This window comes from Kogia breviceps, chromosome 20, assembly GCF_026419965.1.
Source record: "Kogia breviceps isolate mKogBre1 chromosome 20, mKogBre1 haplotype 1, whole genome shotgun sequence".
Classification (NCBI taxonomy): domain Eukaryota; kingdom Metazoa; phylum Chordata; class Mammalia; order Artiodactyla; family Physeteridae; genus Kogia; species Kogia breviceps.
Genome location: NC_081329.1, coordinates 27,129,040 through 27,156,952, shown reverse-complemented (window position 1 = coordinate 27,156,952; position 27,913 = coordinate 27,129,040). Strand labels below are relative to the sequence as shown.

General features: G+C 42.3%; 1 protein-coding gene across 2 annotated transcripts; it reads right to left on the bottom strand.

Annotated features, from left to right (window-relative positions):
• Positions 1 to 87: 87 nt before the first annotated feature.
• ASH2L (ASH2 like, histone lysine methyltransferase complex subunit) lies at positions 88 to 27,709 on the bottom strand. 2 transcript variants are annotated; one of them, XM_059049226.2, is made up of 17 exons: positions 27,455 to 27,709; positions 26,623 to 26,689; positions 26,352 to 26,497; positions 23,624 to 23,712; positions 23,248 to 23,342; positions 19,429 to 19,524; positions 18,690 to 18,785; positions 17,763 to 17,838; positions 16,979 to 16,996; positions 15,427 to 15,520; positions 14,479 to 14,696; positions 7,021 to 7,188; positions 6,531 to 6,724; positions 3,340 to 3,432; positions 1,925 to 2,023; positions 915 to 974; positions 88 to 818 (listed from the first exon to the last, which is right to left on the bottom strand). In XM_059049226.2, the coding sequence occupies exons 1-17, from the start codon at positions 27,640 to 27,642 to the stop codon at positions 711 to 713; spliced, it is 1,905 nt and encodes a 634-aa protein (XP_058905209.1). In that variant the 5' UTR covers positions 27,643 to 27,709; the 3' UTR covers positions 88 to 710. The 2 variants fall into 2 exon arrangements, with proteins under 2 accessions (XP_058905209.1, XP_058905210.1); XM_059049227.2 differs by lacking the exon at positions 16,979 to 16,996.
• Between the last annotated feature and the right edge of the window lie 204 nt (positions 27,710 to 27,913).

Genomic DNA, 27,913 nt, shown 5'->3' with positions numbered 1-27,913 from the left:
GGCTCCCCTTCCTCGGAGTGCCTTACTGTTCCGACACTGTCGCCACATGGACCCCAACCTGAAAGGGAAGCAAAGTGCCACACACACTCGAAGACAAGTTTTATTTGGGAAGAGTTTCTAATTGTTAAAGCTGCAAGCGAGTTCCCTTCACAAGTATAGTTCTACAGACCTAGTAGTTTCAGAGATCCCAGTGTTCACAGGCACACCTCAAAATTAGTAACAAAAACACACCCACGGCGAAAGGGAAGAGGTGTTAGACTGGTTTGGAATGTACAGCCATGGATTTCAGCTGTTCTCAGAAGCAGGCCCACCACTTCCTTGGGAACCAGGCGGGATGGAGGCAATGCCCGCAGAAGGACATGTCTTTAAACCTGTCAGCTACTTGGGCAAGGTTACCCATTCCTTAGAAAACACAGTAAGCAGCAAGTCTCAGCTGGTGGGGTACATGGCACAGGCCCAGTTCACGGGGCGCTTATGGGATCCCAGGGTCGGCAGCTGTTGCGAACGGCACACGAAGGAAAAGCCGCGATAGAAGGGACAGTGCTGAAGGGCAGGGAGTCTCTCTCAGACCCACCCGGCCTCTAATTTGCTACAGCAGAGGCCGTGTTCTGCAGTATCTTCGGGAAAACGTTTGCCACAGTTAAACAAAAACAAAACCCGCTCATATTATGCCCCAGGAAGTCCGTGTCTGCTAAGAAAAAGGGACTTGGTCAGGGTTCCCACGGGGGACTCCGCCTCCCATCCACTTCTGTTTCCACGTGATACAAGACGTCAGCCAGAGTGTGTTCCACCACGGCGCCCCAGCCCATGTCACTCATCTGCGGGGGGAACAAGGAACAGAGAGGTGAGGTGAGACTGGAGTAACGGCAGCAAGAAGACTGAGGACGCACGCAGACATGTTCAACGTTACTCACAGGGCGGTACGTGAGGTCCTTTGGAGGATACTTGAAGCATGGTCCAAAGTTAATGGAGACCTGGGATAAATGCAATCCAAGCAGACATGAAGAAACAAAAGAAGAAAACAGTGAAAACCTTAACGTGACATGGGAAACATCTCACTTTAAACGTAGCTGTGATATTCACGGTGTAACTGAAACAAATGATATATATTAATACTGCTAAAAGTGGTCAATACCATATAATAGCCATCGAGACTTAGGTAAATAAAATAAACTTGTGCTGATTTCTGTTTATAACCTAAAGATTTCCTTATATTACTTCAATGGGGGCTACTGACAGAGTAAGAGGACATGGAAACTTCCAGGCATTGCCTTTTCTTTTTTTTTTTTTTTTTTTGTGGTACGCGGGCCTCTCAATGTCGTGGCCTCTCCCGTCGTGGAGCACAGGCTCCGGATGCGCAGGCGCAGCGGCCATGGCTCACGGGCCCAGCCGCTCCGCGGCATGTGGGATCTTCCTGGACCAGGGCACGAACCCGCGTCCCCTGCATCGGCAGGCGGACTCTCAACCACTGCACCACCAGGGAAGCCCTGCCTTTTCAAATAATTTGTCTTTTTTAGCTGGTAGGCTCTAATGATAGTCCCTTCATGATGGATCTATTTTTTTTTTTTTTTTAATCACTATAAGCAACAGTTACTAACGATGGTAGTAACATGACACCTAACACCAAATTGATTTATGCGTGTAAATACTTTATATCCTTTACACTGAACAACGGTGACCACACAGTAAATCCAAAGGAAAGGTATGGGGCTTTACAATAACTGCATGATCTTTACCTGTCCAAGCAAATACTTCGTGGAGGACCCACATGTTTCTGGAACAAGCAGTAACAGTAGGAATACGCTCCCATCCTACTCCTAGGCCTTTCAGATTTCTTTCTAGAATCCCATCAATGGCTCTTTCACCAAAACCGTCCACCTATCTCCCTCAAGTTGTGTTCACAGGATGAACAGACAATACGTACCGTGCAGCTCTTGTACAGCGAGATGGCCGGAAAGTAAACCCCCTCAAAAATATCTTTGTAAGCCACACCTTGATTGACACCATTTTTATAAAAAATTATCTGAAACAAAAACCATGGTTTTACTTCAGAATTTTAGAAAAGAACAAACTAAAAAAGAACTCCGTTGGAGAACCCTTGATTAGCAGTATGGTGGCAGCACTTGAAGAAATCCTAAGAATAGCATGTAGCTTGTGTAATAGCAATAGCTGACGTTTATATAATACCTGAGATTTTTCAGAGCCTATCTACATGCATGATTCCAGCTGTCCTCAGGTTTTGGTTGTTTTTTTCCTGAGGGGCAAATGGTGCTTTTTTTTTTTTTTCTTGGTCCTCAGGTTTATTTGCTTTCTGAATTCCTATGCTACTTACACCAAACAGTTCCACTCTCTGTTTCTCGTTACATTTATAAAAGGTAACTGGTCGTCCACTGATCCCTTGAGCTCATTTATCTGTCCCCTACTCTTGCCTCAGGTCCTCACTTCTGCATTTCTACTTTGAAAATCTCGCAGGATCTTCTGTCAAAGTCTCTGAATCCTCATTTCTTTGTCCTTTCTCTCTCAAAACTATCCTGAATATTCTCTTAACCACTATGGATGGACTTCAGAAAAGCTTCCTTTTTCTGAAGTAACTTTCTCTACCTATTCTTCCCAGCAAGAGCTATCTTCTGCCTGGCTGTATTTTCTGGCTGTATTATCTCCTTAGTTCAATTAACTGTTTCCCTTTACTACTTTTTCCCTAAAAACAATCGGAATCCTAGTTTATTTCTCCTGCATTTGATTCTATTACTGATGCAGGTGGCTTCACAGCATTTTTATGGAAAAATGTTCCCAGCTCAGAACTTTCTTCCATCCCTTCCCCTTCTGTTTTGGGCCCTTGTGGTTGGTTGGTCCAGATGCACCAGCCCTTCTTTGACTGTGCTATGACCTTGGGCAAACATGTTCCCAACACCCCTGGAGAAGGGAGGCAGGGGAAGTTCTAGAAGGCACTGAACGAGCCATCACAGCTCCTGCTGCCCCCTGGGTCACATAGGCCCTGAATCTCCTATTCCAGTTTCCTCATTCCGCACTTGCTACCTCCTCTGACAAAGGGTAAGTATCTCTGACTTGCTTCCTCAATTGCCCTCAGACTTTCTCATGTGGCCACTATTTTATACCCCCTTTTCTTTAAGAATCCAGGTCATCCCACTCATAGCAGCAGCAGGTAGCCCAGAGAACAAAACACGGCAGGCAGGAGAGCGCGCTGGGCCTGCTGCTGCTGTGTTAGCAGAAATCCCTTCATCCCCCCTGTGGGCCTCAATTCTCTCACTTTCATAATAAGGGGGTTGGACCCAATGTTCAAATTCTTCCAATTCTGACATTTTGATGACCGTGACTCACCTCGCTATGCGGAGTCTGCTTTAGGCTCTTCTCTGCTTTATCCACAAAGTCTTTTTCTTCAAAATACAAATAACTCTTGAACTTTATCAAAGCCTTGAAAACCAAGAGAGAAGGAAAGAAAAAAAAAAAGGAAAAATGAAGCGTCAGCTACATCATCATGGGGGGAAAAAAGCCAGATTCACACAAATAGCACTGAGTCCTTGTGTTCTGAACAGAAATTTAAAATCTTTGCAGAGTCAGCTTTGTTAGATTTTGAACAACTATGTGTGTCTTTGGAATTACCAGATGGCACATGCTTGTTAAATATTTTCACAAAAGGCCCTTACTAAGATTTGGGGGTGGGGGGTGTCACTTCCTTCCCTCCTAGTTCCCTACCTGTTTCTCCCATAGGTGGTCTCTGGGTCACTCCTTTCTTACTGGTTCCCAAGACTCTGTTTAACTATTCACTCTCAGGTAAACATATGACATTAATTTTCTTTTTTTAACTTTTAGTTCCCTGACCAGGGATTGAACCTGCACCCTCAGTAGTGAAAGCGTGGAGTCCTAGCCACCGGACCGCCAGGGAATCCTCTGACATTCATTTTCTTAAATTTGAATTTTTTTCACACGTACATACACTGAGCGTGGTGAAAAAAATTCAAGAGGTATACAAGAACACAAAAGGAAGACTATCTCTCCCACCATGTCCCTCCACACTCAGTTTTCTGTTGCCAAAAGCAATCACTGTTCCAGTGTCCGGGTATCCTTCCAGAAAGTCTTGGCATATATTAATATCTTCAAAATTAAAAGGCATACAAATGGTAGCATACCATCCATTCTGATTTGCATCCTGACTTTTTCATTCAACAATATACACCTGAGGTCATTTTATATCCGTATATATGTAGCTTCTGAACAGATCCACAGTATTCCATTTTATGGACATATTAGTAATTGGTTATTCAATTTAAAAACAAATTTTTATAATGGAAATGAAACAGTAAATAATTTGAAGGATTCCAACAGTATCCTCGCAGTAACCATAGACCTCTGTGCACTGTAGAACCAAGCACTCATGTGGTTGAAGGTTCTAGGTGGTGGCAGGAGTGACGAGAGTCAGCAGTGTGATGCCACCAATACAATGTGCTCTGACTGCTTATTATCAGAACAACCTTGGAGAAGACACACTCGATTTAAGCACTTACTCTAAAGCTACCATAATCAGGACAGTGTGGCACTGGCAGAAATAAAGGTCAACAAATAGATCAGCGGAACAGAGAGCCCAGGAATAGATCTCCATAGTCATTGGACTGTCACAAAAGGAACCAAAGAAATGAGGAAAGGAGTTTCCAAACAATGGGGCTAGAGTAAGTGGGTATCAACACAGAAAAAAACCCCTAAACTTGGGGGCTTCCCTGGTGGCGTAGTGGTTAAGAATCCACCTGCCAATGCAGGGGACACGGGTTCAAGCCCTGGTCCGGGAAGATCCCACGTGCTGCAGAGCAACTAAGCCCGTGAGCCACAACTACTGAGCCTGCGCTCTAGAGCCCGCATGCCACACCTACTGAAGCTCACACACCTACGACCCGTGCTCTGCAACAAGGGAAGCCACCACAATAAGAAGCCTGCGCACCGCAACAAAGAGTAGCTCCCACTCGCCGCAACTAGAGAGAGCCCACGTGCAGCAACAAAGACCCAAAGCAGCCAAAAATAAATAAATCAATTTATAAAAAAAAAACCACCTAACCTTGACCTCTACTCCACGTCATTCACAAAAATGAATTCAAGGTGGATCAGAAACCTAGATTAAGAGCTAAAACCATGTTTTCAAAGAAAACATGGAAGAATACCCTTCATGACATCCTGAGATCAGGCAAAGATTTATTAACTCATGAAAGCAATATAATTGTAAAGAGAAATCTGAGATGGACTTCATAAAAATTAAGAACTTCAGTTCATCAGAAGACACCATCAAGAAAATGAATAGAAATGTCAGAGTAGGAGAAAAATACTTTTAAAAAAGCCATTTCCAACAAAAGACTGTAATTCAGAATATATGAAGAACTCCTACAACTCATTAAGACGACGAACAACCCAATTTTTTAAAAAAGTCAAAATATTTGAACAGAAACTTCACAAAAGAAGACAGATGAATGGCCAGTAAGCACATGGAAAAATGTCCAATATCGTTAGTCACCAAAGAAATGCTAATTTAAACCAAATGAGATACTACTACACACCCACCAAAGTGGCTAGAATTGTTTGATAACAACAAATGCTAGCAAGGATGTAGTGCAACTAAAATACTCATACACTGTTAGTGGGAATGGAGAGTCTGACAATCTCTTCTAAAACTAAATGTATAATGACCCAGTAATTCTATTTCTAGGCCAATGACTAAAAAAAAATAAAAACATGTTGACAAAAAAGGTCTGTACAAGAATATGCATAGCAACTTTATGTATAATAAACCCGAACTTGAAATGGCCCCAGTGTCCATTAACAGGAATACAGGTAAGCACTGTGGTATCCCACAATGGAAACTACCCTGCAGTGAAAAGGAACAAACCACAGATTCCTGTAACAGCATGGAAGAATTTCAAAAGCATTAGGACAAACAATGAAGGCCAGACACAAAAGATCACACACTGCATGGTTCCATTTACATGAGTTCCAGAACAAGCAAAACTAATGGGACAGAATTGTGATGCGGGGGAAAAATTCACCACAGTGGTTGCCTCAGTGGGGGTAGGAGCTGGCACTGACTAGGACCGAGTATGAGGGAACTTCCTGAGGTGTAAGATTCAACGTCTCCACAGGGGTTTGGCTCAACCTCAAAACTCAGTGAACGTACACTTAGAATTTGTACATTTCATTTTATATTGTAAATTTTATATCAAAAGAAAAAACTAAACAAAAGTTAATCTCTAGCTAACGATATGCACCCTTAAGTACTTGGCAGGGGTTAAAAAAACACGGATGAATGGGTGGGTGGGCGAATGAATGGATAACATGCTAATGGCAGAATCTAGGTGATGGGTATTTCCGACACTGACTTTTTAATTCTTTCAATTTTGTTATGTCTTAACATTTTCAAAATGGAATGTTGGGAAAGGTGTAAATGGATAAGCATCATTAAGAGAACACACAGTTGAAGGCATCAGCTGCCACGGGTCTTCAAACCCAGGAATCTCTCGGGAGGACAGACTCACCTTGTCTTTATAGGTATCCGGCAGTGACTTGGCTGTCTCTGTGTCTTCAGGAAGACTGATATAAAATCCCAGGACATCTCCCTGTCCATAGCCAGAAGAGTAGTGTTTGCCAATGGACTGGTGGAATTTGGTCCCCTTTTTGCTCCGCCAAGAATAGCTAAATTTATCATAACCTAAGGGAGCTTGAAGGTTACCTGTCCCAATAAAAAGATATATAGGAAGTCAGAACTGCAAGTCAACTCGGTTTGCTAAAGGAAAATATTCTACTCCTTTTTTATTTTTACTTTTTTGCCAGTTTTGTAAAATGGCTAACAAACTACTTCTCACAAGCAATGAATTATAAAAATATTCCTAGGAACTGCAAACCACCTAAACCCTCAGGAATTGAATTTTATGACCACAATCCAATAAGCCTACAAGTCGTGAAACTTGGCCAGATGGTCGAGACCTCTCCACCGGTTGCCACGTCCGTATCATAGCCCCAGCTTACCTAACGGCTGGGACCAGCCCAGTCTCGCAGCGGTGTCTGGCGGCATCTCATCCACCGTGATTTCAAAGTACCAGGCACCTTTCCGAACCCCATGAGAAGCCCGAACCATAGAGTAGCCCTTCTCTCCGACCACGGTCAGCCGGTCATCGGAGATCTTTAACTGGGGAGCTGCAGTGATGGAGATTAAAACAAAGGCCTGCAACTTATTTGAAATACTTGGAGACAACGGCCACAAATTCTTACTCTCCAGTAAAACAAAATAAAAAATCAGAAATATCAAGTCAGGAATTTGAAATATTAGTTCGGGAGTTTAAAAGTCTCCAGATATAGATGAAGGAGGAGAAAGAGAGAAAAAGGAAGAAAGCTGTCGAGTAATCAATTTTTATTCAATGTGATTATTTAAGATGGCAGGTTAAAACTAATTATACTTGTCCATTCCCTAAAATATAACAAACCAATTGTAATGTGTTTGGATCCTGATGTGAATAAACCACCCTTGAGAAGATTTTTTGTTTGAAACAATTTCAAACTTTCAAAAACAGTGGAGTCCTCACATGTCCTTCACTCAGCCTGCCAAGTGTTTGCACCATCTGTGACCATCACACAAGGATCAAAACCAGAAAACTGACATTGACACAATACTGTTACACTAATCTATAGGTCACCTTCGAGTTAAGCCAATTATCCAAATAACATCCTTTTTTTGTTCCAGGATCTAATCCAAGATCCCCCATTTCATCTAGCTGTCGTGTCTCTGCAGGTCTTTCATGACCCTGACATTCTGAAGGGTACTGGCCACTTGGTTTGTAGAACTGTCCCTCAAACAGGTCCGTGTGATGCTTCCTCCTGTCTGGGCCCAGGTCATGCCTCTGCTGGGACACCACTGCAGTACTGCCGGGCCACTCAGCACCACGTCAGGTCAGGAAGCACATGCTGTCCAGATGGTGATGTTAAATAAACTCTGATCACTTGGTTAGGGTGGTGCCTTCTAGGTTTCTCCTCTATAAAATTACTATTTCCCCTTTGTAATTAGTAAGTATTTTGTGGGAAGATAAAAAGATATTTGAGACAATCAAGGAAATCGGATTTGGACTGAATTCAGATGATAGCAAGGAATTATATGTTTTGCTAAGTGTGATAAGAGCTTGTGACTATAAAAGCAAACTCCATACTTTTTAGAGATATATATTTTTAAGAGTACATAGGGTGAGACTTCTTAAAAATTTTAAAAAAAGAAAAAGAGAGAGGGCTTCCCTGGTGGTGCAGTGGTTGCGTGTCCGCCTGCCGATGCAGAGGACACGGGTTCGTGTCCCGGTCTGGGAAGATCCCACATGCCGCGGAGCGGCTGGGCCCGTGAGCCATGGCCGCTGAGCCTGCGCATCCGGAGCCTGTGCTCCGCAGCGGGAGAGGCCACAACAGTGACAGGCCCGCGTACCGCAAAAAAAAAAAAAAAAAAAAAAAAAGACAGAGAGTGAAATAAAGGAGCAGATAAAACAAACATGGCAAAACCTTGACAGCTGTTAAATCTGGGTGAAAACTACACAGTGCTTCATTGTATTCACTGCTCTACCTTTGCATATAGTTTGAATCTTACTTCACTAAGAGACCGTTATGTAACATAAGGGGACAATCTAAACCAACTGGAACAGACACTGTGACTTGTTTTATTTATTTATTTTTTTTCCGATACGCGGGCCTCTCACTGTTGTGGCCTCTCCCGCTGCGGAGCGCAGGCTCCGGACGCGCGGGCTCAGCGGCCATGGCTCACGGGCCCAGCCGCTCCGCGGCATGTGGGATCTTCCCGGACCGGGGCACGAACCCATATCCCCTGCATCGGCAGGCGGATTCTCAACCACTGCGCCACCAGGGAAGCCCCGGACACTGTGACTTGGAAGTGAAGCAAAAAATGACAAAAGGCGGGAGAGTATTTTCGTGCTGTGTATTGATTTTATAGATGTAGAAGCATCTCCAACCAAGACTTAACTAAGGGAAAAGCATTTGAAATAGTATTTGTGGGACTCTAGAAGTTGTCTGAATTCTGCTGGAAGAACAAAATTTAGTTTCATTAGCTTTTATAAAGGCTTACGATTTATGAAGTACTTTCATAGGTAGGTAGGTAGGTAGGTAGGTAGACAGATGGCCAGACAGACTCCCCCTCACAACTCCCACCTCTGCTGGAGAAGCAGACCACGTGGCTGTTCAAGATCACACCGCAGTTGGCAGGGCCTGATCGAAGCCCTGGCCCCGCACTATTTCCGTGACCCCGCAATGGCTCTTGTATTCAGGAGATACAATGATAACCTCCCTAAATTAAATGCACATTGTTTAACAGAACTTTCTTAGGTATTTGGCAAATTCTACCTTCTCAAATACAAATACTTCTTCCTTTACTCCTTCCTGATCAATTCAGTCCTAAAGCCATTAGGTGGGGCTGAGCAAGGTAGGTGTCTGTAACAGAACAGGATATTAAAGGGTCTACCTCCTCACAAAACTTTTTAATTACCAAGGGAAAAAAGAGTAACTTTACAGTGGATAAACCTGGCAGATACCACCTTAGCCAAATGATCGGTGGACATCACCAGTAATGGGACAATTAAAGTCCTGCACCACCTACAGGATGTAGTATGTGAGATTATTTCTGTGATATTCCTGTTGAAGATGCAGAACTTGGATCATGAGGAACGAGATGAAACCAAACTGAGGGATATTCTGTAAAATAACTGCCTTCTAACTTTCAAAAGCATCAAGGTCAAAGTCTAGGAAAGATGGAGAAGCTGTTCCAGACTGAAGACTTTAGAGTCACGACAACTAAATGCAGCAAATGATTCTCAACTGGACCCTTCTGCTAAATGGACATTCTGGATCAAATGGGCAAAAGGAAACAGAACACGAGCCATCAGATGGAAGTAATCAGATGCTAATTTCCTGATTTTGATCGTTGTGTCAGTTCTGTAAGATATGAAAGCTTAAAAAAATATCCACTACTTCTTTTATATTCTTCCTTTCAAGAGGTGGAGGCTAATTTCCCTCCACTTGAGTGTGGGCTGAACTTAGCAACTAATTTCTTGTAACAAATATAATGAAGTTGAAGTGACTGTCCCACTTCAAGATAGGTCAAACTCTTTATGGCTCTCCTGGAGAACTTGCTCTAGGAGAAGTTAGCTTCCATGGATGAGGACAAATTAGCAGTCTATGGAGAGGCCCACACAGTGAGGGCCTGAGGGTGTCCCGTCAAAGCCACGTGACTGAGCCATCTTGGAAACAGACCGCCATCCCCAGCTAAGAGCTTGACTGCAACTTCCTGAGCCAGACCACACAGCTAAGCTGCTCCCAGATTCCCAGCCCTCAGAAACTATAGGATGATAAAACACTGGTAGTTTTAGAATGCTAAGTTTTATGGTAATTCGTTATGCAGCACTAGGTAACACAAGGAGAATGTCATTGTTTGTAAGAAATATACAATAAAGTTCTCAAAGGTAAGAGCATCATGGCAACTGACTCTCAAGTAGTTCAGGAAAAAAAAAAAAGTGTAGTACTGTTCTTACTTTTTTTAAAAAAATAAATCTGAGATTATTTCAAAATAAAGTTTAAAAGATACAATATAGATTTATTGTTAACTTTTAAAAGGCTCAGCATAAACAGCAGGCAGCCACTGCTATCCTACGTATTAAGTTCTAACATGTTACTGCTAAATAAGGGCCAGTGTCCTCCCATTTTTTCCGCTCCAGAATTATAGCTATTATGTATAGAGAAACACAACAAGGCTCACTTTCTTAAACCCTGAAGTCACTTCTCTGGCCCTTCCCTACTATCAAAGTATGCTTGTCATTCACAGGAGTCAAACTGCTCCATGTACAATGGTCATTAAACTGAGGGATTACGTCCAAGTGACTTCACTTGCCTCCTTCACTTCTGAATGACTAGCATCAGTGCAAGTGTTACAGCTTTTAGCATCAATTCAGGAAATAATGAATGGGCTTCCCAATGGAATAACCATATGGACATGTTTAGATTCAATTCAAAGAAACAACTGAAAGAGGCATATTTTAAACAACTGTGGAAATGTGAATATGCACTGAGTATGGAATAATTAAGAAATTATTATTCACCTCTATCAGGTAAGATAATGGCACAGTGGTTATGTTTCTTAAAATCCTTTTTGGAGACAAATACTGAGATATCTATGGATGAAATAATATGCTATCTGGATTTGCATTAATACTTCAGAAAAACAGCAAAGAAATCCATGAGGTACACTTCTCTAAAAGTAGCTTATTTAAATTCACTTTCACATTCTAACGGATAACGAATGCTATTCTCTGAATAATTGAATAAATTATGCCGTTAAAAGAACTATTATACATTAAAAAGAGTTTTGCATGACAAAAAAGTCATAAACAAAGTTAACAGACAACTGACAAACTGGGAGAAAATGTTTACAACATATTCCACAGACAAAGGGCTAACTAACACCCCTACCATACAAAGGGACAAAAGACCAAAATTCCAACAGAAAAATGGGAAATTAAAAAACACAAACATAATTCACAAGGTAATGACTCTTAAACATGAAAGAAAATGTTCAAACTCAAAGAAACACAAATTAAAACACTGCAATTCCATTTCTCACCTCTCAGACTGGCCAAAATTAAACTCTAGGACAACACCTTCTGTTTGTGAGGTTATGGGGAAACAAACATTCTCTACATAGCTGGTAGGAATGCAAACCGGCACAGCCATTTGAAGGGGAATTTGGCAATATCTAACAAAACTAGGTATATACCTACTTACCGTTTGGTCCAGCAATTCCACTTCTAGAATTCAACCATGAACGTACACCACCAATAATACAAACACACACACACCCATGGTTATTCACTGCCTGTTGATGAATCCAAAATCCTGGAAACAATCTAAGCGTCCATATTCAGAGTGGTTGAATAAACCATGTACATCCACATAATGCCATATCATAAAGTTAAAAAAAGAAAAAAATGAGGACGAGCTCTTTGAACTGGCATGGAGTAACTGCATGAAGCAAAATGCAAGAGTATCTACAGTATGCTGCCCTTCGTGTACGAAGAAAAGGAGATGAAAGGAAATACACGCGTGTGTGCTCACCTGTGCAGAAGAAATAAAGGATGCACTAGAAACTAGAGAGACTGGTCATGTAGAGGGTAGGTGGGAAAGTGGGAGAAAAAGAGGGATTGAGAGTGGGGCAGCAGGGGTGAGGAGGGATGACACTCTGGGCAAACCTTTGTGAACAACAGTAGCTCTAGAACTACAGTCATGTTGCACATACCCTTCACACTCTCCCCTGACACAGACGCACACGCCCCCAAGGTGTGGGAGAACCCCAAATGGCATACCAACACTAACAACTGAGCCTACCGTATCACAAATGAAAAACCTAAGCACACTGAAGGAGGTGGGGAAGGAAAGAACTCATCTAAGTTAGCAGTATCCAGATGGGCTATGCAAGGCTAAGGCAGAAAGAGCTGTACATAAATGCTGTAATCTAGTCAGGGAATGCTTCCTACAGTGGTTTGCAATTCTCAAATCACCTTATGTGCATATTAGACATGAACGAGTAAGAAAACGTATTGGAGGTAATTAGAGTCAGGTTTCTTACTGTTCAAGAAAGAAGTTACACATATGGAAAGGTGGAAGGCTGGAACAACCTTGTGGTGTTTGATTAAAGTCCTAGGCAGCAGAGTAAACTCAGTATAGGCATGTATATGTGTGTCGGTGAGGATACGGACATACATTTCCCACCTCGGTCCACTGAGGGAGCCTAGAAGCAACACCCTATAACAGTAAGCACACCGAACGCTCACAACTTCATTTCTAAACACCATTCTCCAATCAAAGGAACCCAGGCTCCTTGGAGAAGGAGCCAATACTTGGCCTGGAGCACGGAAAATATGAGATGAACCAAAAACATCTTGTGACGCCAGCAAGTACGGAAAAAACGATGGGGCTTATCGAAAGGACACAAGATTCCATTCGCAACAACGTAGGTGGACCTGGAGGGTATTATGCTCAGTGAACTAAATCAGACAGAGAAAGACAAATACTCTGTTATCATTTATATGTGGAATCTAAAAAACCAAATGAATGCACATGACAAAACAGAAAGAGACTGACAGATACAGAGAACAGACTAGTGGTTACCAGGAGGAGGGGGAAGGGAAGAGGGGCGAGATAGGGTTAGGGGATCAAGAGGTACAAACCACTATGGATAAAACAAATACCCAGTAAAAAAATTTAAAAATAAATAAATAAAGCAACTACACCCCAATTAAAAAACAATGATGCTTCAAGGATATATTGTACAGCATCAGGAAATACAGCCATTATTTTATAATAACTTTAAATGGAGTAGTCTATAAAAATATTGAATCACCATATTGTACTCCCGAAAGTAATACAGTATTGTAAGTCAACTATACTTCAATTAAAAAAAAAAAAAAAAAAAGGAAAACACAGGAACCAACCTAAAGAAGCTCCTAATGGCCAAAGCTGGAGTAATTTGAGCAACAAAATAAACATCTGTTAAATGCACACTGATAAAAATAATCAATTAAATAATAAAGAAAGGAAGGAATAAATAGCAAATGATCAGGCAAATACCACATTAACAACTATTGCCAACAAGATCCACCGATGGATGCTAAAATTAGTGGGCAAAACTTTACAGAGAAACGGGATACTTGCATAGCCTCGCAGTATCTTTCCCTAAGATATTTATGAACTACAAAGGGAAAGACAATAGAGAGAGACAGCAGAAACCACCTTAACACAACCAATAATAGGACAACACAACCAACAGTAAGACACGTCGACATGAGCAGCTCATGAGGTGATGCAGTGGGAAGGATTCATGTCTGCGGCGTTCTTCCAAAAGTGCAACACCTCAGTCTAATCATGAAAAAAAGTCAGACAGACCCTCACTGAGGAACAGTCAACAAAGTAACTGATTAACACTGCAACAGACCAAGGAGAAATAACTAAATGCAATGTGAGACCCTAGAAAAGAGGCACTAGAGGAAAAATTGGTGACATTTACATAAAGTCTTTAGTTTCATTCATAGCATTTATTGATGTTCATCTCCTGGCTTGGATAACTGTTCTATGGTTATATAAGATCTTATTATCAGGAGAAGCTTGATGAGGGATACATGGAAATTCTATTAGTTTTGCAACTGTACTGTAAGTTTAAAATTAGTTCAAAACAGAAAGTTAAAAAAGCCCCACATACCATATATAACTGGCTAGAGCTTATAAGAAGAGAAAAGGAAGAAATTATTTCTTGCACATCCCGGCTGGGTCTAGTCAGAGATGGGGTGAGGGAGCAGCAGCAGCGTGACGTGTCCGTCGAATTCTACACAGCACACAGCTGACGAAGGAAGTTCAAAGTAATACTGGGTCCAACACGAACATTAATAGCTTACCTACCTCGATCATGTAGGGCTAACAAAACCCGTTCATACAAGCAGGCTCTGTAGAGATCTCCAGGAATTGGTTTTCCTGCCCAGCAGTCGAGTTCAAGCTTCTCAGGGTCAGGGGCGTGGGGATCAGGCTCAGCTAGAATATACCGATAGCCATCTTTGTTAAATGGGTGTTCCAAGGGGTAGCCGTGAGGGGGAAGGCGCTGAGCAGAAAACAAAGGGTCACTGCAGAAAGGAAAAAATAAAATCAAGAAACTAAAACCCCCTCTAGCTCCAGTGCCTTCAATTCTGTAAGAAAGGCCTCTGATTTATTAGAGTTCACCTGGAACACATGCAACTTCAAATGCTTTTCATTATTCAAATAGATCATCCTGCCCTCTGCAGGCAAAGCGGGGAAATGAAAATTACTTTAATCTGTATGGATCTATCAAACTGAGCCAGTAGACCATAGGGGAGAAAGGGTGCAGAGGAACAAGGGCAGTTGCCTTTAGCATATTTATTATTATAACTAATGAACAGAAACTCAAGAGATATGAGCACTTACTACCTGTCTCCAGGCTCAGCAAGAAATGACCTGGATCTCGCCACCTCAGTACTGAACAAAGCGAAGGGAACAGCCATGAGAGGGGAGGGGCAGAAGGTTTACGTAAAAGGGCTAACATTCAATATTGGTTTCACTCTCCCTGGTCCATCTACTCTTCCTCAAGACGCCTTAATGGAACTTTACTCCCAGGTAAATCACCACAGGCGTGCGGCCCCAGAGCTGTTTCACTTAGTAACAGGTTCCTGAAACAGGTCACCTAGTCTGGGGCTCAATTACCCCTCAAAGTGCTAAGGATTTGAGAAAAAGGGACAGGCTTGCATCCTCAGACACCTGAGCCCTTTCCCGCTGATGGCCTCTGCCAGCCGCACAGGGCACTCTAACAGTGGTGAGTGGGGTGGGTGTTCTGCCCACCTCCGGGCCTTCTTGGTGGTCCCTGTGGCCCCGCCATCCTGCTGTTTGCGCTTAGCTCCTCTTCCTTTTCCACTGCTTCCCGCTGCAATTCCCCCTTAAAAGAAAAGGCAGATTACTTTCAATGAGCTGTGACAGATGCTCCACAGCGACTAACACTCCCAGCACACTCCCAGCGTGCATTTGTGTAACACCACAGGAGGATTTCCTGCCTGAAAGCAGACTGCGCTTCACCCTGGTTCAGAATGAGTCTGCTGAGTGGCTCCCACCCCAGGACCCTGGGTTCTGGCAGTAAGTCCAGTGAACCTAGCACTAATGATAACCTGTGTTATAGTTTCGACCTTCGCTTCTTAAATGAACTGCAACTACTAGCAGTAGACTTTCCGAGGATGTGACACAAATGCATTTTCACTCGTTCAGATTCCAAACACCCACAGCTAGAAACAGGTGCATGGATAAAACCCTTTTCCACCCAAGTGAACACAAACACCCATAAGGAGAGAATATCCTCACTGTGCGCGCGTGCTTCAACTCCACATGGCGCACACTCCATAAGCATAAGAGAGGCACAGCATCTGCTAAAGCACCGGACTTGAATTTCCAACAAGACAAAAGTACACCAAACGTGGAAAACAAAAACAGAGGTACTAAAAAGGTGTTTCTGTCCAGTGCTGCTAGGCATCCAGTATGGTTGTCTGTGACACGAGCAGGGAAGGCAGCTTTAAATTTAGCAGGCCATCTTTACAATTATTAAAATTGTACCAGTGCCCCCAATTTAGGTTAGACTAACCTGGCTTGTGGAATTAAGAGAAAATACCCATAGAGAATTTATAAATTTTATTTTTTAAAAAATGAGCTACATACAAGGGCCACAAGGAATATTACCTTGTATATTTCTAAAATAGGTACTCTGAAATATTTGTCCAGTTCTGTCATTCCTCTCAGTTTGTTTTTCGAACTTCCAGAAAATATCCCTGGACTGTAGGAAAACACCTTTATGTAAACAACTGCATGAAGTACTGTATCTTAATTTGGGGCAAGCTTGGAAATTATCAGCAGTTCTGCTGCAATAAAAAGAGGATCAAGACACTGAAGGCAGGTCATATTCTGCATAGACAGGACCAGATTCATGCTGAACTTCCTCTTACGAACATACCAGGTTGTCATTCCTGGTCCTCATAAAAAAGGCTTAACGTTAAACCGCTGCAACATTAGCACCTCTAGTTCGAGTCACCTTAATCAAAAAACTATTAAGTTTTTACTGGCATCCGCATTTCAATTATTTTGAGAGAAGTTTTAGATCCATCTTGAACAAAACAAGCAACACAAAGGGGCCTGCTGGCCATGTCAGGCAGAATATGACAACGTACAAGCTTCCAATTACTAACATTAAACCGGAACTACTGTCTCATATGGAGTGCTGCTGCCACCATCTCCACAATGCTTTAACAATTTAACTTAGGTTTAGCTTCTACCACAGCTCAGCGAAAAGCATTTTCCAAAACACAAAATACTTAAGTCTGCGAGGCTGAAAGAAGACAGAGGAGGAATTCACCTCCAAAAGAGGCTCCACCTGTAAGAGCAGAAGTGGCACCATGTATTTGTCAAATTTTAACAATTAAAAGGAGATTAAAATTACAATTATGTAATTTAACAATTACATAATTTTAACAAATAATGTAAAAAGATGAACAATACACTTAGCTATTTCCCACCCATCTTAGAATATTAGTAACAGTGGAAATGATTACACATTTAAGATGCTACCACTCCAAAAGGCAAGGTAATGACACCATGTGTCAGATGAATAGCTAGTTACCTCCCCATTATACCCCCTCTCATTAGATTACCATTAGCAGCAAAGGGCGTTCTTGCTCTTAGATGGGTTAGAGAGAAAAATATGATACAGGGGGTGATCAACACAGAAACGCTGTCATGTGAATAAGCTGAAGATTAAGGGCAAGAAAAATGAGAAGATGGGCAGGAAGTGTATTATGTAACAGCTGAATTAAGGAAAAAGAGTGCAGAGCAAGTGAATCTAAATTAAGTGTTAGTTATGAAGATACAGATGGGGAGTCTAATATAAACACAGCAAATCTGACTTTAACATTGTACCTTGTTTTATGCTAAATCTGTTTCACTTAAGACCAAACTGTAGTGTAAAGTGACAAAAAGTTCTCCCCTACCACCATGTGCCAAACCCTTGGCTAGCTCCTAAAAATTGAGATTTGGACTTTAAAGCATCTTAGTAAATATCCAGTTAAGAGTCAACCCAAAGACTGCCCAATTCTAGGCACATCTGGATTCAACAGCTTACAAGTATTTCATCGAACACTTACCATTTAGATTCCCACTGGTAGACACGGCACTGCTTTGTTTTTGGTTGTCATAAGCAGGACCAATGTTACTAAGATCCTAGAGGGAAAAATATTCAATTATAAAGGGAGGCTACCTAATCAAACCAACCTGGCAATGCTCAAGGAACAGGAGAAATTCTAACTGAATGACAACCTAGATCTGAAACCTGCAGAGGTCCCAAACTTAGATGCTTCAGGGATCAGCCAGTAACACATGTGAGGCAGCCAAGTGTAAGGATCCGAGTGGTTTAAGCACCCCGTGCTGGGGGTGCGGCCGGGCTAAGGGCGCACCTCCCTGTGGGAACCAGACCCAGTGTAGTCAGAACTTCAAACTTCTTTCTCTTAGAGCTTCGCATTGTACAAGAAAAGGCACAAACCTGAATTTCTACATGAAATCTTAAATTTTCAATGTGGGCAAATCCAACATTTTAAGGCACAGCTGAAAGATTTGACCTCCTGAGATGCTGAATGTGACCCCTGCCATTTAAACAAAGAGGGGAAGTTTTCTTTTTCCTCATATTATGCTAGATACACAACACAAATTCTTCTCCACGGCAAATTTTTCTTCACACTAACAAATGTTTTTAGAGCAAAATTTGAGATGGAAAGAAAAGGAGAAATAACTTGGAATGGCATATTTGTGTTACAAGTGAGGAAAAGGAAGTTAAAAAAGATAAAAATGACACGCATCGAGTCATAACATTTTAGGGAAGAGCCAGAACTAAAACACCAGTCTCCTGGTTTAAGGTGAGTGTTCTTTCTTTCCATGTGTAGTAAGAACCATTTATTTGGAACCCACCATGCTATGGGCATTTGTAAGTGGCAAATATACAAATGTAAACAAAGTCTGATTCTCTCTGTCCCCATGGTTTAAAAATCAAAAGGTGATTATGAAGCATATTAAGGTACCTGATCCAGAAGGCCAAATTTGGGGTAATCTTCTTCTGGGTCCTTACTCCCAGGATCGGGGTGTTCCTTTACTAAGAATACATCTCTTTCTTTACTCTAAAAGGAAGCAGTATTTTCGTATTACTGGAAATTTTATACTTAAAATGAATGGATGATGAACCGCTAACTCCAATCCCTAGGTGTAATCACCAAAACCCAAAGCCTGCCCCCCACCAGAAAAAAACCCAACACACAACAGTACTGTTTTTCCCTGATTAGAAAATTAATGCATGACCATCAAAAAATTCAAACAATAGAGAAACTTAAAAAATGAGAGCCACTGTCCTTCATAACCCTCACCCACCCCCGCACAGCTTGCGCTGACTTCTCCCCAGGTGCTCTCTCTAATTCTAAGGACAATAATGTTCAGAGCTTTGTTTTTAATCAAGGAAAACAATTGTCTCCAATTTCAATATAAAAAATACTTGCCAAAGTGCACTGGACAAAGGTTTAAGCGTCGTACATAAAACTACCATGTCTTCATTTAAGACACAATGTGCAATTTACTGATTTTGTGTGAAAACTATTAAAATTTACAATTGCGCTCCAAGATTTAATACTAAGTTGTTCTCATTTTCTCAGTCATCACATTATTTCACTGAGACCAAAAATATATATATATACACAGGTATATATATAAATTCTTACAAGGAACACTGGTTTCCTAAATGCTGAGTCTAGTCCATTTTAGCCTACTTACCATCGTTTTAACAATGTTATTTGGCCAGGTCATTTTCCCAGGTCTCTGTCTGGTCGTCATGCACTCCCAATATTTATCAATAAATGGTATGATATCCTAATTTTTAAAACAAAATATACTAAAGCTTTTATAGTTGCTTTCAAAATTATACCCACACACACACAAAAAACCCCGCAGCATTTTCAAAGACCTTGTCAGAATCAGAAGACAAATTCATGTTTTGCCTTTTAATAACTGAACAAATACATAATTGCATGCGAACAACATATAGGTTGTGGGGAATTTCAAACACGTATACATATACAAGGACTTCCCTGGCAGTCCAGTGGTTAAGACTCCGCGCTTCCACTGCAGGGAGCACGGCTTCAATCCCTGGTCGGGGAACTAAGAGCCGGCATGCAGCAAGGCGCAGCCAAAAACAAACAAAAAAAGATTCTGATTCAAACAAATATATGCAACTCTTAGTCACACAGGGCTTACAATCCAGTTAAAGGGAAAATATCTGCCCTAACTCTGTATGATGACTCCCAAGTACTCTCTCTCCTGAGCTCCTGTTCCTCCCCACCAGACACATCACCTGGAAACCCCACAGGCACCTCAGACTTCTCGTGACCAAGACTGAACTCTGTACCTCACCTCATAAATCTGCTCTTAACACTCAGAATCGCCCGTCACCCAGAGTCACAGGCTTGACACACGGAGTCACTCTTGTTCTTCTCGTGCAACCTGCGCATCTAAACGGTCACCAAGTGAATTTTTTAAAAAATATTTATTTATTTATTTGGCTGTGTCGGGTCTTAGTTGCGGCGGGTGGGCTTCTCTCTAGTTTTGGCGCGGGCTCTAGAGTGTGAGGGCTCAGTAGTCTAACGGCATGTGGGATCTCAGTTCCCCGACCAGGAAGAGCAGATTCTTAACCACTGGACCACCAGGGAAGTCCCACTAAATGAATTTTTAAATTTCAGAAACTTTTCACCAATCAGGGCTCCTTTCCAAGCCCACTGCTTTGACTGTGGTCCTCGCCAGTCCCTGCTTGCGTGACTACAACAATCTCTGAGCTTGATCCTCTGGCACCAACTTCCGCCCATCCTAGGCCACCTCCCCCAGCCCGCCAGAATTTGTCCCCCGCTAACATCTTCCACCAGAATCAGTTCCGTGAACACCAAATCTTTACTGAAAGGAACCAGGCTGAATCAGGCAAAGCACAGGGAAGACTGGGATGTTTTGTTGTTCCAGAAGGTAAGGAAGAGTTCAAAGACTGAAGAGGGACATATCAAAAAGTGTCAGGGGGATTCCCGGGGGCTTCCCTGGTGGCGCAGTGGTTGAGAGTCCGCCTGCCGATGCAGGGGACACGGGTTCGTGCCCCGGTCCGGGAGGATCCCACATGCCGCGGAGCGGCTGGGCCCGTGAGCCGTGGCCGCTGAGCCTGCGCGTCTGGAGCCTGTGCTCCGCAACGGGAGCGACCACGACGGTGAGAGGCCCGCGTACCGCAAAAAAAAAAAGGGTCAGGAGCCAGCCAGGATGGGTCTACACTGGTCAAATCTGAGCATCAGAAATCCAGAAATTCCATAATGGACTATAAAAATCAGTGATTCTTAAAATTAAAAACAACGGTGGGGGGGCTCTTCTTTACAGAAGAATTGTAAACCAGTAAATGTATTCTGTTTACAATGACCATTGTATTAACTGCTTCAGGCTAGGACAGTCAATGGCTGCTACAACCACTGCTTGAAAGGGTTCTCACAAACTCGATGTATTACCCCATAAATTACTTTATAATTACAAAGAAAAAGGGGTCTCTTTACAATAGAAACATCAAGTAGTTAAATTCAGGATGACTAATAAATAACCTCTTTACCCAAGTAGTCAAATTTAGGGTCACTAATAATAAAACAAAGCAATATCTTATGCCTCCTGATGTGATACACAGAAAAACACACACTATCTACATAATATTCTTGCCAAAAATGTTTAACCTGAACCTAATCATAAGGAAATAATCAGATAAATGCAAACTGAGGAGCTTCATGGCAAACAACGGTCTAGGCTCTTCAAAATTTCAAATGTTATAGCAGACTAAAAGAACAAAGTAAAATAAAGGAACTATTCTAGAGATAAAATAGACATTACAACTAAATTTAATGTGTGATCCTTGATCAGGTCCTGGATAGAAGACAAAGCTATGACAGATATTATTCAGACAATAAAAATACTGAGAAAATATACACAAAAATATAAACTGTATATACAAGATAGTTGTATTGCATCAACTTTAAGTTTTTTCAGTATGATCACTGTACTGTAGTTATGAGAGAATATCGGGTAAAGTGTAATATCTACATTTTAGTCACACATAAGTTTAGGGGGAATATATAGATATGGGGAGATAAAGCAAACACAGCAAAATGGTAATAGCTGGCAAATCTAGATAAAGAATAAACAGGTGTTCATTGTACTATTTGAATTTTTCTATATATTTGAAAAATTCAGAATAACAATTTAGAGAAAAAAATAATGAACAGGCAAACCTAATCACAGCACACCTCTATTTAAATGCATTCTTTTTAATGTAGGAAAAAAGGTTGGGGGGGAGAGGCATGGGGAGGGGGACCCTCTGTTGACTCCTCCGGCTTACAGGATTAAGTCCTAACCTCTCTGTTTAGTAGAAAAGGCCCTGGTCAGTCTGATCCTGAATATATTCTTCTCACTAAATACCCTACACCAACCAGTGTCTTTCTCTTTTTTTTGGCCTGGCCGCATGGCTTGCAGGATCTTAATTCCTCAACCAGGGATCGAACCCGTGCTCCCTGCAGTGGAAGCGTGGCCCCTGCAATGGAAGCTCCAAGTCCTAACCACTGGACAGCCAGGGAATTCCCCAACCAGTGTCTTTCAAACTGTAGGCCTCAATCAATTAGTAGGGTATAAAATCAATTTTGTAGGTCAATACTAGCATTGACTAGAATAGAAAATATCAGCATGCAGAGGGAAAAGATCAGAGGATACCTCAGTTTTAAATGAGAGTGGGTACATATGCATGTATACCAGGTCACAGCATAAACTCCAAAGTTGTAAAATTTACTTAACTCATATTTTGTTACCGTGAGTCACAGTAGGAAAGACTCACGGACGGGCTGATCATCTAATTCTGAGTCCTGACTTTAGTCATGTGGTTTTCCAGTTTAACAATAAAGGATGAATCTTTTCAATAAACTGGCCTTTTCCCCTGACAAAAACCTGTGACTGGCATCCATAAAAACAGCTCAACCTAAGCTGAGAAGGTTCACCTCAAGGTCTGATTATTAACTGTGGGACAGACAGTTGTTTGTTTCTATAAAGCCAATCAAAACTATTTAAGGATTTATCTTTTTTTTTTTTTTAAATACACTCTTTTCTAATACAAGGATTCATCCTTCGAATGGCTAAGCCAATGACACAACGAGCACACACTAGAAAGTTAGTAAATCACATGAAATGAGAACAAAGTAACCACTGAATTAGTCATATATTCATAAAAATTGGGGGGCAAGAACTTATGTTAGACTGTACAGTTGACCCTTGAACAACTCTGGGATTAGGGGCACCAACTATCTACACAGTCAAAAATCCTCATGTAGGTTTACAGTCAGCCCTCTGTATTCGTGGTTCTACATCCAAGGATTCAACCAACCTTGAAATGCGTAGTACTGTAGGATGTACTTAGTGAAAAAACTCTGCATATAAATGGACCAGTGAAGTTCAAACCCATGCTGTTCAAGGGTCCACTGTATTTAGAAGTTCCTCCTGATTCTTTGGCATAATTGCAATTACAATAATTCTCTCTACCTTATCTTTGGAGAACATGGTTTTTGGATGTTCATCCTGTGTTCGGGACTGCCAGGTTAGGTTGGCCAAAGCACTAAGGCACATTTCTTTCAAGTCTATAAAAACAAAAAGGAAGAAAAAGTTACCTGTAGTAATATATCCCTGTTACCAAAAGAATATTCAACTAGGTGGTCCACAGATTAACAACTACAGCAGCAAAGAATAGAGTCATCATTTGATCTGAAATGGACAATAGCAATTATTCAGAGCTAAGCCCCAAGGTAACTTCCACCAGCTACCAAGCAAAGGTTTCCTGATTCGGCTGAGCCCAAATCTCTTTTCTTTGCCAGCTAACCAGAGGACAGACACTTTGCAGTACTCCGGAGTTTGTCCTTACTTGCTTGCTTCCGGAGGAAGTAGGTATTCCCACTATGATGGCATACATTGCAGTGGAAACTGTAGTTGGTCATGAAAGGTAGACAGGATCTGGAGAACAGCCAAATTGTGCAAATTAGTGAAGATCTGAACACACACTTATGAGAAGTAAATCAACGGGGATCCTTTCCCTCAGTGAAAGTTACATAATAATGCTAATGTATTAATATACTCTTAAAAAGGTCACCAGGGGAATTCCCTGGCGGTCCAGTGGTTAGGGTTCCACGCTTCCATTGCAGGGGGCACAGGTTCAGTCCCTGGTCAGGAACTAAAATCCCACATGCTGCGTAGCAGGGTCAAAAAAAAAAAAAAAAAAAGTCACCAAAACAGGGCTCATATTTTTACAAATACCTGGATTTTTCTGTCACAAAAATTTAGTAAGACACTATCCACTACAGTTGACAATTCCGCATCTGCAAGGTGCTGACCTGAGCCCTATCCAAGCTAGTTTATTATAGTTTTTAAGCACCTAAAAGAGTATACCAGGCGACTTGTGGAAGAAGACAAAGTAGTCTCTTTAAACATCTTTACATTTAAATATCTGTATTTATATTATGTTCAAGTATCTTTGTAAAGTGCCAATACATTGTTGGAAAGGGCAGACAGGTATAAAAAGATTAATTTTAAAATGTAAATAATTATTCAAGAAAAACACAGAAGTCACAAAACATTACTTGCCTCATTACCAAATGAATCCTACGATGATAGTTAGTCTTATTTAAGAGTTTAAAGATGAGTTGGTCTTCTTTTCTACAGGCAAACTATTTTGTGTAGAGATGAGAAAGTGCAAACTAGGAGGCAAAGGGGCAAACTGGTGTACCCAAGTTTGGCCGGGGGAGGGGAGTTGTCGAGGGTACGGTAAAAGATAAGGCTTGAAAGGTAAGAAGTACAAAAAAGCCCTCACCTCGAGTGAAACAATAAAAATGGAAAGCACAAGGAAGTGTACAAGAAGAAAAAAAATTGGTCAAGCTTGGTAGCTGATTTGATGGGGGCGGGCATGAAATAAAAGGAGTCCTAACCACTAACACTGGTTGTATCATAGAGGAAATCTCCTAAGAGGTGAGCTGGGGGCAAGAGAAGGCCTGTTTGAAGGCACAGGGGAAGAAACTGGTGGAGGAAGAGACTGAGGGCTAACAGGAACCATGCATTAGAGAAGTGTGGTGGCTGTACTGGGTGACTGGAAAAGTATAGGGAGAGCTTGGTCCTGAAAAGGAGAACGTAAAAGAAAAACAAAAGACTGGTTTAAGTTGGAGGAGAAGAAATCAAAATAAAGGCAGGTTTATTCTGGACTTTGCTGAAACTGGTTTAAGGTATCCTTAAAGAGATGTTCCCAAGTGTGTGTCTACTGCCACCACTGAAGGAATTAAGAAATATCTTTGTGACTGTTAAGATCGAGTTCCCTTACCTTTACCTCTCTCTAGAGCCCCTTCCATTAAACAGTCCATTGTGATAAGCTCACTTACAGAAGAGATAGGCAGGTATATAGTTACCTAATTCAAATACAATCAGGTGTTTAGAGCAGCCTTTTTCATACCCTGCTAGATCACTCACTTCCTCCATCTCAGCCACAAACGATAATCTGTCCCACCTGCTGGGTTTTAGGTATAACTTCTCAAATTCAGGTACAAACTGGTCTCTACCAAACCTCTGAACTGTGGTTTGATTCATTGCTGGATTGTTCCACATTATCACTCTGATAAATTTCCTTTCCTAGGCCCTGTTTATCCAAACAAATTCTCCTTGGCAAAAGTGGCCCAATTTTAGGTCTTTTCTAACTGACCAGCTTATATATTTTCCCTATAGGTCTTTCTACCAAGATCACTTCTTCCTGATCCTTCAGTAATTTTCTTTCTTTTTTAAACATTCTATCCTTGCTCACCAGTCACATATTAATCAGAACATTAGTATTTATTTAACTTTTTAACTAGAAAGCAGTCATCAAATTACAAAGGAAGGTTATTTCTTCACAAACCCATCCAAGGGGGATTAATTTCAGAATTAACAAAGCAACCCTATTCTGAGACAGTCTTATCTAAATTTATTTGTATAATACGGACCATAAAGAACACCCCAGAGAGGCAGCAGTACAGTTATTTCCATAGCCAGTGAGTCAGTAATGCTGCCTTGCTAGCTGTTGACCGAATCCCCAGAATAAGTAAAGAAGCCTTTCATTCTCAATCATTCATAAAATGATTTTAATTCACTAGAAGAGGTGTAAAGACTGGAAATTGGTTTTGCTGAGGAGAGAATTCGGGACACCTAAAGGGAGTGAATTAGAAACCAAAAGGAAAAAAAGGATGGCTCACGCATGAAGAGGACTGGCCATCTCAAATTTTTGACATCAGGCTTTTTCCACCATATACACCAACCCTTTCCCCCAAATCCACAATACCCAATACAAGGTTTAAATGACATTGTCTCAAATTTGTTTATTTAATGCTTTGTAATTACATGGTTTGTCTCCCATCCAGGTCCTAAGTGCAAAAACAGGGATAATAACTATCATTATACCTGTTAAGGGCTTGCCCTTAGTAGACAGAAGACATGCTCCTACTCACTGAACAAGGATCAGGAGACACAGGAAACACTACACATTTACGTTTGCCTACACACTGACAATTCAACTGTTGGACGTGTTGAGATCTAACATTTACAAAGTGATTCTTACAAAGTCTATGAAAAATACTCACGAGGTATCTATGCCAAAGGTGTCTGCGGTGAACCATTTGGTACATATTCCACACTGCAGCTCCACCTCTCCCAACTGGCGACCATTCTCTTCATCCACGGAGCCCGCCTGAGTATCCATCACCTCTGAAGTATCCCCAGCACCTTCCTGTGTTCACAGAGCCATGAGAGAATTAAGTTAGTTGACCTGCTTGTACTTCTGATTCGCTTAAAAACTTTAAAAACCAACCCTATTTTGCTTTGCAAAATAGTATTTCCAAAAGAAATACTTACTAGTGTATCCTTTCCATTAGAGGATTCTGTCTCCAAGCCACCACTTACATCAACTGAGTTTGCATCCCTGTAAAATAAAGAAAGCACTCAGAAAGAAGAATTTTCAAGAGAAACACATCTGAAAACGCCTATTCCCAAAGATGATGATCAAAGTACAGCTGAACTTCACACTCCCACTTTTTTCAGCAAAGACTGTTCTCAGACTGGATGCCCAGCATTAGGAAGAATAGCGGCCAAGATAAACGCAAGCTCATGGGGCATCAAGGAAACTTAATTGGCCCTTACAGACAAGTCTACAGGGGATGGAACTGGTCCTGGGGGAGGTTAGAAGAGATGCAGCTTTTCCGCTCTGTTTTCAGAGGGACCATTACTTCCGCCAGTCTGGCAGCGCAAAGTGGTTTCCTCTCTGGGATTTTTGAAGAGTTCCTGCTAGAAAGTGACCTATCAGCACCCTGCTGGGGTGCAAGGGCCGGGAGGTAGGAGGAGAAACTTGGCCTAAAAGGTGCGAAAGAGGCGTAGCCCGAGGGACAGTTCAGAGGGGACAAACCAAGCGGCGGGCGGGACTAAGGTCTGGGAGGGAGCAGGGCGAGCCATTGGCCGCAGGACCTGGGTTCGGAAAGGGCGGGCAGGAGGGCTCCCGGGAGCCGCGGGACTCTGAGAGGGGCGGGCCTCCCTCCTCCCTCCTCCCTCCTCCCTCCTCCCTCCGGATTCTGAGAGGGGCGGGCCTCCCTCCTCCCTCCTCCCTCCTCCCTCCCCCTCCCTCCCCCCCTCTCTGTCCCCCTCCATCCCTCCCTCCCTCCCTCTGTTCTCCTCGGGCTGCAGGACGTCTCACCCGCCTTCGGCCTCTCCAGAGCCAGGCTCCGCGGCTGGAGCAGCAGACGTCCCCTCCCCGACTGGAGCGGCTGCTACAGCTACTACAGGTTTCGTTTCCCCTTCTTCTGCCGGTGTTGCATTTGCAGCCACTGCCGGGCCGGGTCCTGCATTCACCCCGGGGCCGGGTACGGTTCCCGCCGCCGCCATCACTGCCGCCTCCCAGACTTCTCGCGAGAATACTGCCTGCGTATCGCGCGAGTTGCTCACTGGCTCTCTATCCTTCAAATAGTAAAGACTCTCAGTGAGTACACAGCCTACCAAGGGAAGGCGCTCTCTAAGGCCGCTTTAAGGTCGGGAGGACTGACAGAGGTGGGCGGGGCCTCGGGGCTGGGTAGCTACAGACTGAGCTACGTGAAGGCGGAGGAGGTGAGATAACTAGTTGGGTTTCCTCTAGGACTCACTTCATTTCAGGGTGGAT